This window comes from Trachypithecus francoisi, unplaced genomic scaffold, assembly GCF_009764315.1.
Source record: "Trachypithecus francoisi isolate TF-2019V2 unplaced genomic scaffold, Tfra_2.0 Lachesis_group10, whole genome shotgun sequence".
Classification (NCBI taxonomy): Eukaryota; Metazoa; Chordata; class Mammalia; order Primates; family Cercopithecidae; genus Trachypithecus; species Trachypithecus francoisi.
The window spans coordinates 7229831-7243182 of record NW_022681455.1 but is presented as its reverse complement, the minus strand read 5'-3'; the positions used below and the strand labels follow the sequence as shown (position 1 = coordinate 7243182).

Genomic DNA, 13352 nt, shown 5'->3' with positions numbered 1-13352 from the left:
AGGCGCGCAAAAGCTGCCACAGGAACACGGGGAGGAAAGAGACCAAAGGAAAACTGCTTGCTCAGGCTCCCTTTGAGTAGTGCCTCACGTCAGGAGACTAGCTATAAATTTATAAAAGGCTGGGCACAGTTGCTCATACCTGTAATCCCAGCACTTTGGGAGGCCAAGGCAGGTGGATCACCTGAGGTCAGGAGTTTGAAACCAGCCTGGCCAACATGGTGAAATCCCGTCTCTACTAAATATACAATAATTAGCCAGGTGTGGTGGTGGACACCTATGGTCCCAGCTGCTTGGGAGGCTGAGGCAGGAAAATTGCTTGAACTCAGGAGGCGGAGGTTGCAGTGAACCGAGAGTGTGGCACTGCACTCCACCCTGGGTGAGAGAGCGAGACTCCGTCTCCAAAAAAAAAAAAAGAGAATTTGTAAAAGTTGGCTGGGTAGAGTGGCTCATGCCTGTAATCCCAGCACTTTGGAGGCCAAGGCGGGAGGATCACTTGAGCCCAAGATTTTGAGACCAGCCTGGTTGACATAGTGAGACCTCCATCTCTATTTTAAATTATATGTAGGTATTTTTTAAAAAGAATTTGTAAAAGTATACTTCTATGGGTTTTTTGTTTGTTTCTTTGTTTCTTTTTTGAGACGGAGTCTTGCTCTGTCACCCAGGCTGGAGTACAGTGGCACAGTCTCGGCTCACTGCAACCTCCGCCTCCCGGGTTCAAGTGATTCTTCTGCCTCAGCCTCCTGAGTAGCTGGGACTATAGGCAGGTGCCACCACACCCGGCTGATTTTTGTATTTTTAGTGGAGACGGGGATTTCACCATATTGGCTAGGCTGGTCTAGAACTCCTAACCTCGTGATCACCCTCCCAAAGTGCTGGGATTACAGGTGTGAGCTACCGCGCCTGGCCCACTTCTATGTGTGTTGAGTCAGAGTCCCGCTCTGTTGCCCAGGCTGGAGTGGAGTGCTGTGGTGCCATCTTAGCTCACTGCAACCTCTGCTTCCCAGTTTCAAGGAATTCTTGTGCCTCAGCCACCCAAGTAGCTGTGATTACAGGCGCACACCCCCATGCCCAGCTGATTTTTTTGTATTTTTAGTAGAAACAGGGTCTGGCCATGCTGCCCAGGCTGATCTCAAATGCATGGCCTCAGGTGATCCTCCCATCTCAGCCTCCCAAAGTGCTGAGATTACAGGTGTGAACCACCACACCCGGTTCTAAGTTTCTCATAAGGGAATAAGTAGTTACTCGTGTCTGTGTTTTTTTAGTTTCATAATTTTAAATCTGTAGTATTTCTCCTCTGCAAAAGTTCCCTAAATGATGTGAAAACATTGTGAAGCATACCTGCTTATCCCCAGGCTCCCTTGATGCCCGTCCGATGAGTGTGTTTTGCTGCCCTCTGCCGCTCATGGACGGTACAGCAGTGACTGAACAACCCATTCCCGGGTCTGCCCCTTGGTATTGCCAGAAAGCTGGAGAAGCCTGGGAAGAAGACAAGATTGTTAGGAACCATGCTCTCCTACAGCCAACCGCCTACTCCAACCAGCCCAACAGTCTGTGCTCCGCCCCTACCCCAGAACTAAAATGAAAACGAAAAATGCTGCGTTTGCTAAGACATCAATGAAATAATCTCGGATTTTTTAAGTAATTTGGTTTGTGTTGGTAGAAAGATGAATGCAGTGAGGCAAGGCTGCAGGTCACCTGTAGAGCTGCCTGACCACACCCAACATGTGCTGTCCAGATTCACCTTGCCTCCCAAATGGAGCAGTCTTTGAGGACAGACAAAGCTGGCCACCCCTCGACTTTGCCTCTGTCATGTCCACACACGTAAACACACAGGATGACTTCAGATGAACAAATCAAATATTTTCAGTTGCTGGACAGTCAGTAGTATAGTATGATGGTTAATAGCTGTTGGAGGCCAGGCACGGTAGCTCCAACAGTAATCCTAGCCTGTAATCCCAGCACTTTGGGAGGCCAAGGCAGGAGGATCACTTGAGGCAAGGAGCTCGAGACCAGCCTGGGCAATATAGTAAGACCCCATCTCTACAAAAAATTTAAAAATTAGTTTTTTATGTGTTTAAAAAAATAGCTCTTGGAATTAGCCCTTGTTTGAATCAAAACTTACCCACTCAATGGCTAGATTACCTTGGGCAAGTCACTTGTCTCAGTCTGTCTCTTCATCTGTAAAATGGGGATAATAGTAACTACAATTACTAGTTGTCCTAGGAATATTTATAAAGTTCTTGCTGTATGTCAAGGATTTTGACTTTTTAAAGTTTCTACATGTTAAGAAAAAGCTGATCCCGATGCCTAGCACAGAGTAGCCTTCCAATTTTCACCACTAAGAATATTTATTTCCTCATTACATAAGCCGTGTTTATTTGTCAGCCAACTGAAAACCACTGTCAGCAACCTATTCCTCCCTGTGAACTTCTGGTAGAGGCCTCTCATCTTCTACTTAATGTTGGAGTTGGAAAGAATCTTAAGAGTCATCTACTCCAGCTCTTTACCCAATGCAGGATCCTCTTCTATAGCCACCTGTGTGAACACCTGTACCTGGCCAGGTGGCCTGCCTTTGGACAGCTCAAATACTAGTTCCTCCTTGAACCCAAATCAACTTCCCTGTTGATGTCCTAGTTCTGCTCTGCAGATCTTCTTAGAAAAAAAAAATCTGCCTTCTGTCCTTTACAACAGTAAGGGGCAGCACCCCACCCCCGCCATTTCAGCTGGCCTTGCACCTGCAAGTTTGAAGAGAGCTATCACTTCTTCCTTTGTCAAAAATCATGTTATCCAGGCCAAGGTAAAACATCCTGCAACCTACATGGGTCTTTTGAAAAATATATTCCTGGGCCGTGCACAGTGGCTCCCGCCTGTAACCACAGCACTTTGGGAGGCCGAGGTGGGCAGATCACGAGGTCAGGAATCTGAGACTAGCCTGGCCAACATGGTGAAATCCCCTCTCTACTAAAAATACAAAAATTAGCTGGGCATGGTGGCACGCGCCTGTAATCTCAGCTACTCGGGAGGCTGAAGAAGGAGAATTGCTTGAACCCGGGAGGTGGAGGTTGCAGTGAGCCAAGATTGAGCCACTGCGCTCCAGCCTGGCGACACAGTGAGACTCTGTTTTAAAAATATATATATATAGATATATATGGAAATATATTTCCATAGAGCAGTTTTGTTTTCAAGGAAACACTGCCTTTATTAAGATGATAATTGTCTGACTCCTTGAAACCTTACAGATTCTATTGAGTTATGTAAATTAAAGGGTCCGAGTGATGACCTGAGATAAAAGATGGAAATGATTGCTATTAGCTCTCTCCCTCCAAAAACACATTCCTTCAGCAATTCCTTCCTGCTCTTCGGCACTTGCAGGCTGAATTGCCCCTGAGACTGGGGGTTTAGTAAAGGGTGGGGCTTCCTTGAAGGGCAAGGCTCAGGATGTCTTCCCCAGAGAGGCTCTGACACTGGGCTGGGGCCCAGGAGTCTGCATTTTAACAGGTGCTGCTGGTTCTCCCACACCATGCTGCCCACCGTTATCCAGGGCAAGCCGTGGCTCACAGCCACGATGTCCCTAAGCAGCCATGTGGCGGGACGGCACAAGCACACTGAAGGCGGGGGGAGCTGGTCTCTAATGAGACTCCTGTTGCCCAGGGCCGTGTTCCACGTCCCCTTCCTGGTACTTCTCACCCTTTGATAGCTGCAAGGCCACCTGACATGGGTGGGGGGTGCTGCCCCTTACTGAGCACTGAGCTCTGACCTGAGACTCCTCAAAGCATGTGGCTTGTGTGCACTCATACCGTTCTCGATTTGAGATAGGTTATAATCTCATCATTCTAGAGCTGAGCAGATTGAGGTATATGTAGAACGGTAAGGCCGCCCCGCTAGTGAGCAAGGTAGCCAGGATATGGACGTGGGTAGGCTGGCCCCAGGAGTGCCCCCACTCTCTCCAGTGAGCGGCAGACGTATCCAGCCAAACACCCGTACCCCAGAGACACCCGGAACTCCATACAGGGATCAATCATTTTCCTTCCCTGAACCACTTTTTTTCTTTCTCTTTTTATTTTTTGAAACGGAGTTTTGCTCTTGTTGCCCAGGCTGGAGTGCAGTGGCGTGATCTTGGCTCACTGCAACTTCCACCTCCCGGGCGATTCTCCTGCCTCAGCCTTTCGAGTAGCTGCGATTAGAGGCACGTACCACTATGCCCAGCTAATTTTTTGTATTTTTAGTAGAGACAGGGTTTCTGCATGTTGGTCAGGCTGGTCTCGAACTCCTGACCTCAGGTGATCCACCCGCCACGGTCTCCCAAAGTGTTGGGATTACAGGCGTGAGCCACCGCGCCCAGCCCCCTAAACCACTTTCTCCTGCAGTATTTCCTGTCTCAGTTGGTGCCATCACTTCCAGAAGAAACTCCCTTTTTGCAGACCCTCTCCATCCTCCTGCCTCTTGACAGTCTCTTATATCCAGCTCTTCTGCGGCCCTACCCTGCTCTGGGCCTTGGGAATATGTGGCAAGCTCTTGGTTCCCATGGGCTCCCGCTGTGGGTGCGGTGCCACCTTTGCCTGCAGTGCTGCGAGAGCCCTGCCCCGCTCTCCCAGCTGCCAGTCTGGTCCCCTTCCAGCCCACCACCTGAGCTGCTTCTGTGGTCATTGTCAAATGGCATTCTGACCCTGTTGCTCTCCCCTGCTCCTAAAGGTTCCTCACAGCCATCAGGACAAAGTTCTCCACCATTAGCTTCTGCCTGCCCTTTGGCCCTCTGTCTCACTGGCCCTCCTGTGAATTTGTACTCCAGCCCAGCAGCTCACTCCCTGTGCACACCACACTGGTGCCACCTCCTGCCTGCACAGGCTGCCCTCTCTCCCAGACACTGCCACCTTCAAACTTACACAAAAGTTTCAAAATAGTATAAAGAAATTCCCTATACCTTCACCTTCACCCAGATCGTGCTTAGCATTTCACCACACACAAAGCACACACCCCCCATGTGTATTTTTTTCTGAGCTCTTTGGGCGTAAATTGCAGACATACCACGTCCCCTTTCCCCCAGATACACCAGTGTTTACCTCCTAACAACAAACATTCTCTCTCTCTTTTTTTTTTTTTTTTGAGTGGGAATTTCGCTCTCTTGTCCAGGCTGGAGTGCAATGGCGCGATCTTGACTCACCGCAACCTCTGCTTCCCAGGTTCAAGCGATTCTCCTGCCTCAGCCTCCCGTAGCTGGGATTACAGGCATGTGCTGTCACACCCAGCTAATTTCGTATTTTTAGTAGAGATGGGATTTCTCCATGTTGGTCAGGCTGGTCTTGAACTCCGGACCTCAGGTGATCCACCCGCCTTGGCCTCCCAAAATGCTGGGATTACAGGCATGAGCCACTGCGCCCGGCCCAAACATTCTCTTATATAACTAAACTACGGTTATGAAAGTCAGGACATTTAACATTTATGCAATGGTTTCTAAACTGCAGGCTGTGTTCAGACTTCACTAATTGTCTCAGTAATCCTCTTGACGGCTATTTTTTTTCCTGGTTTGGGCTCACGTAGTACGTTTAGTTGTCATGTCTTGATCTCCTTTGTTCTGGAGCAGCCTCTCTTTCAGCGTCCCTGGCATTTTTAAAGAACACAGGCCAGTTGTTCTGCAGAGAGCACCCCAGTGAGAGTTTGTGGGATCCTTCCCCTGGACCACATTCAGATTCTGCCTTTTTGGCAAGAATAGCCCTGCAGCAATGCTCTGGCCTTTTCAGCTCAGCATCTCCAGGGCCACGTGGTGCTGCTGGGTTGGCCTGTTACTGGTGATGTGGATACTGATGACTTGGGAACGGTGGGGTCTTATTTATTTTTTACAACCTCCATATTCATGACCCCTCTTCTAAGAAAGCTTGTGTAGACCCCTGCAGGCACCCACAGTTAGGGTAGGTGTCTGTCCCCTCACCCGAGTCCTGGCTACAGTGCCTCACTTGAGCTGACCAAGCCATCCTGGTGTGCGTCTCTTCCCCCGCTCAACTGCAAGGCTCAGGGGACCTCATCTTGTTCACGACGGTGCCCCAGCTCCTATGGGCCTGGCACATAGTAGGCACTTCATAAAGATTCGTTGAGTGAAAGAAAGAATGAGTGAGATTTGGGAGCTGATTGAGTTACAAAGCAGAAACCTCCAAATCTCTCCAGATGGGTCTCCGTGTGTGGTTTTCACTGCTTTACTCATGAAGCATGGCTAAATGTTGGGGTTTCTTTTTATGCCAGATTCTCACTGAAAGCATGAAAGTCTGATCAAATCCCAAGAAAAAAGCATGGTATTTATCCTTCCTTTGGGGAATCACAGAATGGACCTGTTTTAGAAACTTGGAACCCCATCCTCGATTCTTCCATGTGTTTCTTCATGGAGGGTGGGTGGGTGTGAGGGGAGAGTCTCTGGGTCTTTGATTGTGGGAACTATTTGGCCTGGACAGAGTAGCAGAGAGTCTTGGGCCCCGCGCCTTGCTGCCTCTGTCCAGCCACATACTTCACGCACCAGCAGGGAAGTGCCTGGAGGGGTGTCCGGAAGCCTCGCAGGAGGTCACTGTCTCCCTTTGCTCTTTCAGACGCAGGAGGAGGGAGACGCACTGATGACATCGGCCGCTCCTGCAGCTCGGGCGCCTCGCGATCTCCAGGTGCAAGGCCAGCGCTTCCGCCGTGGCTGCTTCAGGACATCCCCCAGAACAGCTGTTCCTGGAGACCCGGCATCTTTTCTGCATCGTTTTGCAATTTGTGAAACTTAGGACAGCAGCAGCCCACTCAACTGGGTGCTCCAGCCATGGCTCTGGGAAGTCACCCCCGGGCATGGCTGTGTCACGGGGTTTTGCGGCTGAAGAACAGCTGTTGTGTGCTGCTGATGGCTGATTTCCCAGGAAACCAGTCCTACTCCCAGCCAGTAGGATGGGGATGCAGGTCCCGCCAGCAAGGACTGGCTGAACCGTGAGACCCATGCAGTCGGCCCCTTGGGTCAGCTGCCCCCACCCACTACACTGATGGTGACTGAGGCCACAAGACGGGGCTCTGCGTGAAGCCCGCCAGCCCCTGCCATGTGATGGCTGCAACGCATACCTTAGAGCTTCCAGTTGCGTCTTAGGACATTTTCAAAGATGAGCGTCCTCAGGAGGGGCAGTGGAGGGGGCACGTCTGGAGGGGCCTGAGGCACGGGGAGTGCTCGGTGCCCAGGCCGAGCAGTGCCACTCTGTGAGACCAGTGGGCTCCTTCCAGCCGGGCTGCCTGAGGCCACTGTCTGTGTGTTGGTGCCCATTGTGGGTTCCGCGGCGTCTTTCCTTGTGCTGACGTGAATGGAGTTGAATTGCCCTGAATCAAATTAGACTGAAATAAATTGAATTGAAAGGCCTGCAAATAAGTATGACTCTCTTGCTGAGTGCCAGCCTCTGGGGAGTCACAGCTGAATAAGACAGCCCCTGCCTGTCTGCACACTAGCCGGGCCCGTAACTAATATTATGGACTTGCACCAAGAACACATTGCGGGTGGTGGGTGAGAGTGGGGAGGAGGGGGAGAGGCCTCAGGAGGAGGAGGTCTTTGAACTGAGCCTTTGAGAATGGGAGTGGGGATTTTGAAAAAAGGTAAAGGTAAGAAGGACACAGGGGACCTGGGAGGCAGCAGGAGCAGAGGCGCACTGCATCTGAGGTGAAGACAGGAGAGGGCGGAGACACGGTGCTCACTTGCCACCTGATAGAGGCACACACACGTGCACACACAGTCACAGGCGGAGAGAGGCATCGCACCCTCAACCTGTGAGCCACACGCATCAGAACCACCCGGAACGCACCCACATACCTACTCCAGCAGAATCTCAGGGAGCTGACCCAGGAACCTGCATTTTAAAACAAGCTCTACATGTGAATTCAAAGATTAACACTGTGTGTGTTGGGGGCGGGTGGTGAGCCCCTGTCACCCAGCGGGGGGGATGGGGGTGCATTCAGTGATTTGCAGGCTGGGCCTGCCAGGATTCACCCCTGGCACGTAAGTGAGTAACTGTTGCACTTCACCGCACAGCACAGTCGCCTGCAGGACTTGTCCACATACAGGCCACTGGGCTCCAGACCGAAATTCTGAGTCAGTCGGCCTGGAATAGGGCCCAGAACTGCTTTGCTGATCAGTTCCCTGAAGGGTGATGCTGATACAGGGACCTCTGAGAAAGAGATGGATTGAAGGGAGGTGAGGAGTCAGCCAGACTGAAGGAAGCCCCCACTGGCTCTCCTGAGACAGGTGCTGGGAGAGTCGCAATATTTGAAGCGCTTTGATTTGACCAGATGTGCCTTTCTCTTCTGTGTGCCTGTCGTTGGTTTCAAGCCTTCTGCGACAATGGTATGGTATTTTGGACATGTGACAGATGCCCAGTGCCCCGATCGGAAGATGGGTGAGCCTGGGCCACGCTGCCCAGTGGTCCCCGGCAGGGTCCCTTGCTCAGGGTGATGCCATCTCCTAAACGGTGCGGCAGAGACCCGTGACTCTGAGGCCACTTAGGAGCATTTCTGGGCATCCACGCAGTGTGTTGATTCCAGCACCCAGAAATGCTTCCGGTGTCCCAAGGTCACAGGTGGAAACTCCAGATGTCTCTTGGAAGGCTGTGCTGCCATCACCTTGGGGCTTGGACATGTCCTGGATCTAGGGGTGATCATGTATCAGCAGACTACACAGGATGGTAAGTCTGTTCCCAGTAGGAACCCAATGTCCCACCAGCAAGGAGCTCAGCACTGTGCTCAAGCCCAAAGGCACAACCAGCTTCCAAATGCCATCTTTGCAGGTCTATGGCTGCAGCCGCACATGGTACCAATGCTGTGCCAATCAAGAGAGGAAGCCACATATGAATTTGGGGGAAATCTGACATAACTGTAACAGGTTTAGAGAAGTGAGGGGTTGGCTAATAAGACGTCAACTCCAATCATCCAGGAAGAGCAGCCGTAAGAAACAGCCTCTCGTCCAACCGCCCCCCTCCACCTCGAGCCCTCATTTGAGAGAGCCCTGCCCAGACTCACCGAAGGGTTGAGAAGTTGCTGTTGGTGCCACAGCAGTGGGACTTGCTGGATATCCAGCTCTGGGTGGCCAGAGTTAAGCTGTTCCTGTAAGGAAAGTGCCTTCCTGGAGGAAGTCAGCCACAGACTGCTTGAAGAGGATGGAGGAAGCTGCTGGGTGCTGCTGACCACCACGCACGGCAGGAGCCTGGAGCTGGAGGGTCCGTCAGCATGGCAGGAGTCAGCCAAGTGGGCACACAGGGCAGGAAGAAAAACCTTCTGTCCTCCCACTGCTGCCTCGGACAAAACCTAACACCCTGTCAGCACACGAAGGAAACATGTCTAAAGGGACCAGGTCCATTTGCTCAAAGCAGGCAATGAAGGATGAACTTGGAGCTGCATGGCACTAAATTGATTAGGGGCACAGCTCCCAGACTCTCTGGTCCTTGACAGGAGAGTCCAGGGTGTGGGAACTTGGCAAACCTATTATTTGATCAGAGGAACAGGGGAAGTGGAAGGGGCCTCAAGAGCTCCTCTGTCCAGCCCCTCACCACTCCCAATACAATACCAACCCTCTAAGAAAGGTCACAGAGCGTAGTGGGTGGGAGAGAGGGACTGTGCCACCTTGTTCTCCTTTTGCCCTCGTACTCTGTCTTTCATAGACCTTTTGCCATTAGATTGCACCGATAAACTGGTAGCATCCATTTTACAGATAGGCACCCAGAGTTGAGAAACCCCCGTTAGATGAATAAATATTCCCAAAGAGAACTCAAGACACACTGTCTAGTTCTAGGACAGAGGAATTTCCTGGCTTTCCCCCAAAAAACTCCATAACTTTTCTTGTTTCTCTGAATTCTACAAAGACATTTTAATGAAATGTGGGAACCACACTGGACACAGTGGCTCAAGCCCGTTATCCCAGCACTTTGGGAGGCCGAGGTGGGCAAATCACTTGGGGTCAGGAGTTCGAGACCAGCATGACCAACATTGTGAAACCCCATCTCTACTAAAAATACAAAAATTAGCCAGGCATGGTGGCGGGTGCCTGTAATCCCAGCTACTCGGGAGGCTGAGGCACCAGAATCATTTGAACCTGGGAGGTGGAGGTTGCAGACAGTCGAAATTGCACCACTGCACTTCAGCCTGGACGACAGAGCAAGACTCAGTCTCTAAATAAATAAATAAATAAATAAGAATGTGAGCACCAGCCAGCGTGACTAAGGCAGCGCTTTCCACACCTGGTGTGGTATTGTAGGAGCCCAATGAAGACTTGTGGATTTGGTTTATAACTTGTCCAGCACAGGCCTTGGACCTTGGGTCATCCATTCTCCTGTGAGCATTAAGAGAAGGGTTGTCATTGCGATGGTTGTGCCGGTCCCTAATGCTGATGGAGACTGTCCTCTGTGCTGTGCCCGCAGCATCTCATGAGACTCCATAATGAAGAAGCCCTGTCGTCATCCACCTGTCTGTCAGCCGTATCAGGAACATGCAGAAAGTCCACCAGGGCAGGGCGCTAGTCAGGGCTGGATGCCACAACAAAGCCCTCCGTCCCGGGGGCTTACACAGTACAGACAGATTGCCTTGCAGTCCCTGAGAGGAAGGCTTCGACAGGGTTGGTTTCCCTCAGGCCTCTCCTTGGTTTGCAGGTGTCTCCTCCTGCCACATCCTCCAAGTCTGTGTTCCAAGCTCCTCTTATAAGGACACCTGTCACATTGAATTAGGACCCACCCTGATAGCCTCACTGAAGTGGAATTACCTTTGTAAGGGCCCTATCTCAGATATGGCCACATTCTGAGGTAGTGGGGACTTCCCCATGTGGATTTTGGGGAGACTCAATTCAGCATATAGCAGACAGTATTTCCTATAGACGTGACTATCTGTGTGGATAAAGGCTTTGCATACTACTTAAGAGATACCATCTGAAGTGGGAGCTGCCCTTCCTTACCTCGTGATCCTGTTAACTTCATCTTCAGATAAACATGTAACACTTGCAACCCCCAAGCTCTTGAAAATATGCCAAGCCCCTTCCCCTTCAGTTTTTGTAATTCTAAGCAGGTTCTTAGAATTAGAAAAGTTTCTAAGCCTCTCTCTAGTATCAATAAAAAACAAAACAAAACAAAACAAAACAAAAAAACTGAGCTCCAGTCCCAGAATCCTGCGGCCTTCCCGGCATGTAGTGTGATGATGGTGTATACGAGGATCTTGTTCAACACTCTGGGACACAAAGGGGACCCATGGCTTTCACAGGCAGGCACTCCTGTCGTGGGCAGCGGGCTGGAGGAATGTTGCGAGTCTGGGGCCCACTCCCCAGGCTCAGGTGAGCAGCAGTACCAAGACCAGCCAACAAGGACGTCGCCTCAAAGGGCCCCATGCCCTGAACTGCCCTTTTTGCCCGGACCCAGGACACCCCACGGCCTCTTAGAAAAGGAAATGTTTGGGCCGGGCGGGGTGGCTCACACCTGTAATCCCAGCACTTTGGGAGGCTGAGGCGGGTGGATCACCTGAGGTCAGGAGTTCAAGACCAGCCTGGCTAACATGGCAAAACCCCATCTCTACTAAAAATAACAAAAATTAGTTGGGCATGGTGGCAGGCGCCTGTAATCCCAGCAACTTGGGAGGCTGAGGCAGGAGAATCACTTGAACTCAGGAGACGGAGGTTGTAGTAAGCTGAGATTGTGCCACTGCACTCCAGCCTGGGCAACAAGAGTGACACTCCATCTGAAAAAAAAATAATAAGAAAAAGAAGGAAGGAAGGAAGGAGGGAGGGAGGGAAGGAAGGAAGGAGGGAGGGAGGGAGGGAAGGAAGGAAGGGAGAGAGAAACGTTTGGCTGAGCACAGCGGCTCACGCCTGTAATCCCAGCACTTTGGGAGACTGAGGCAGGCGGATCACCTGAGGTCGGGAGTTTGAGACTTGACTAACATGGAGAAACTCCATCTTTAGTTAAAAAAAAAAAAAATTAGCTGGGCGTGGTGGCACATGTCTGTAATCCCAGCTTCTCAGGAGGCTGAGGCAGGAGAATCCCTTGAACCCGGGAGGCGGAGGTTGCAGTGAGTGGAGATGGTGCCACTGCACTCCAGCCTGGGCAACAAGAGTGACACTCCATCTAAAAAATAAAAGAAGAAGAAGAAGAAAGAAAGGGAGAAAGAAAAAGAAGGAAGGAAGGAAGGAAGGAAGGAAGGAAGGAAAGAAGGAAGGAAGGAAGGACAGAAAGAGAAAGAAATGTTTGGCTGAGCACAGTGGCTCAGCCTGAGACCCAGACTGAGGGTCTGTCTCAGTGAAGGCCTTAAGTGCTGAGGGAGGACTGGGGGCTATGGCTTTAGGGGCTCCGACTCATCTCCAGCTCTGCGGGGACTGTATGTTCTGGGCAGTGGGCATTTTAAACCTATGTGGGAGATGAAGATGACTGAGGCCCAGGGCTGCTGGATCGCACACAGAGAGTGGGGTGAGAACTTGGACTGGGGCTGTTTGGCTCCCAATCCCAGAAGCTGACCACACAATGGCACTCCCAGGGTACCCTTAGATCAGCCAGTCCCAGCCCTCCTTGCACATTAGAAAGCTCTTGGGAGCCAGGCTGGGTGCAGTGGCTCAAACCTGAAATCCCAGCACTTTGGGAGGCTGAGGCGGGTGGATCATCTGAGCTCAAGAGTTCAAGACCAGCCTGGCCAACGTGGTGAAACCCCGTCTCTACTAAAAATACAAAAAATTAGCTGGGCGTGGTGGCGGGTGCCTGTAATCTCAGCTGCTCGGAAGGCTGAGGGAGGAGAATCGCTTGAATCCAGGAGGTGGAGGTTGCAGTGAGCCAAGATCATGCCATCGCACTCCAGCCTGGGCAACAGAACAAAAAAATCCATTTAAAAAAAAAAAAAAAGAGAGAGAGACATAGACTGAATAGCTAAAAGGTATTTGGTACTGGGCTAAGTTTTGGATGTACGCAAAAAAGAATAATTGCCTCCATCCTATCCTTCCGGATCTGAAAATCTAGCCGTGGACAGCTCAGCTTATTTTTACAAAGGCAAATGCACTCCATTCGATGCATGGTAAGAACCAAGCCAGTGAGTGAACACCAGAGAGCTGGGGTAGTCACGGGGGGCCTCAAGGAGGTGGTGAGGCTGAAGGAGCAGAACAGGGTTTGGAAGAAGGATTTAGGATGTGGAGGGCATTTTAGGGGAGCACCAAAGAGAGAACAGGTGTGCCCAGGCATGCCCTGGGGGTGTGAGGGCAGCTGGATCCCAGGGTGTCTGAAAGTGGTCACCCGAAGGCATGCTCACTGGTGGGCGTGGCCATCACAGGACATGGCTACAAGGGGTGTAACTATCAAGAGCAGAGCCAATCAAGGTCGTGCCCATCCGTGGGCGTGGTCACCAGG

The 13352-nt window shown here is 51.2% G+C and overlaps 1 protein-coding gene across 2 annotated transcripts in view; it reads left to right on the top strand.

Annotated features, from left to right (window-relative positions):
* SSR1 (signal sequence receptor subunit 1) overlaps positions 1-7364 on the top strand; it is a 42623-nt gene extending 35259 nt beyond the window's left edge. For both annotated transcript variants that reach the window (XM_033216141.1, XM_033216140.1), the window contains one exon: positions 6573-7364. In XM_033216141.1, coding sequence (XP_033072032.1) covers positions 6573-6597 — 25 coding nt within the window. In that variant the 3' untranslated portion in view covers positions 6598-7364. The remainder of the gene's footprint in view (positions 1-6572) is intronic.
* The last annotated feature ends 5988 nt before the right edge of the window (positions 7365-13352 follow it).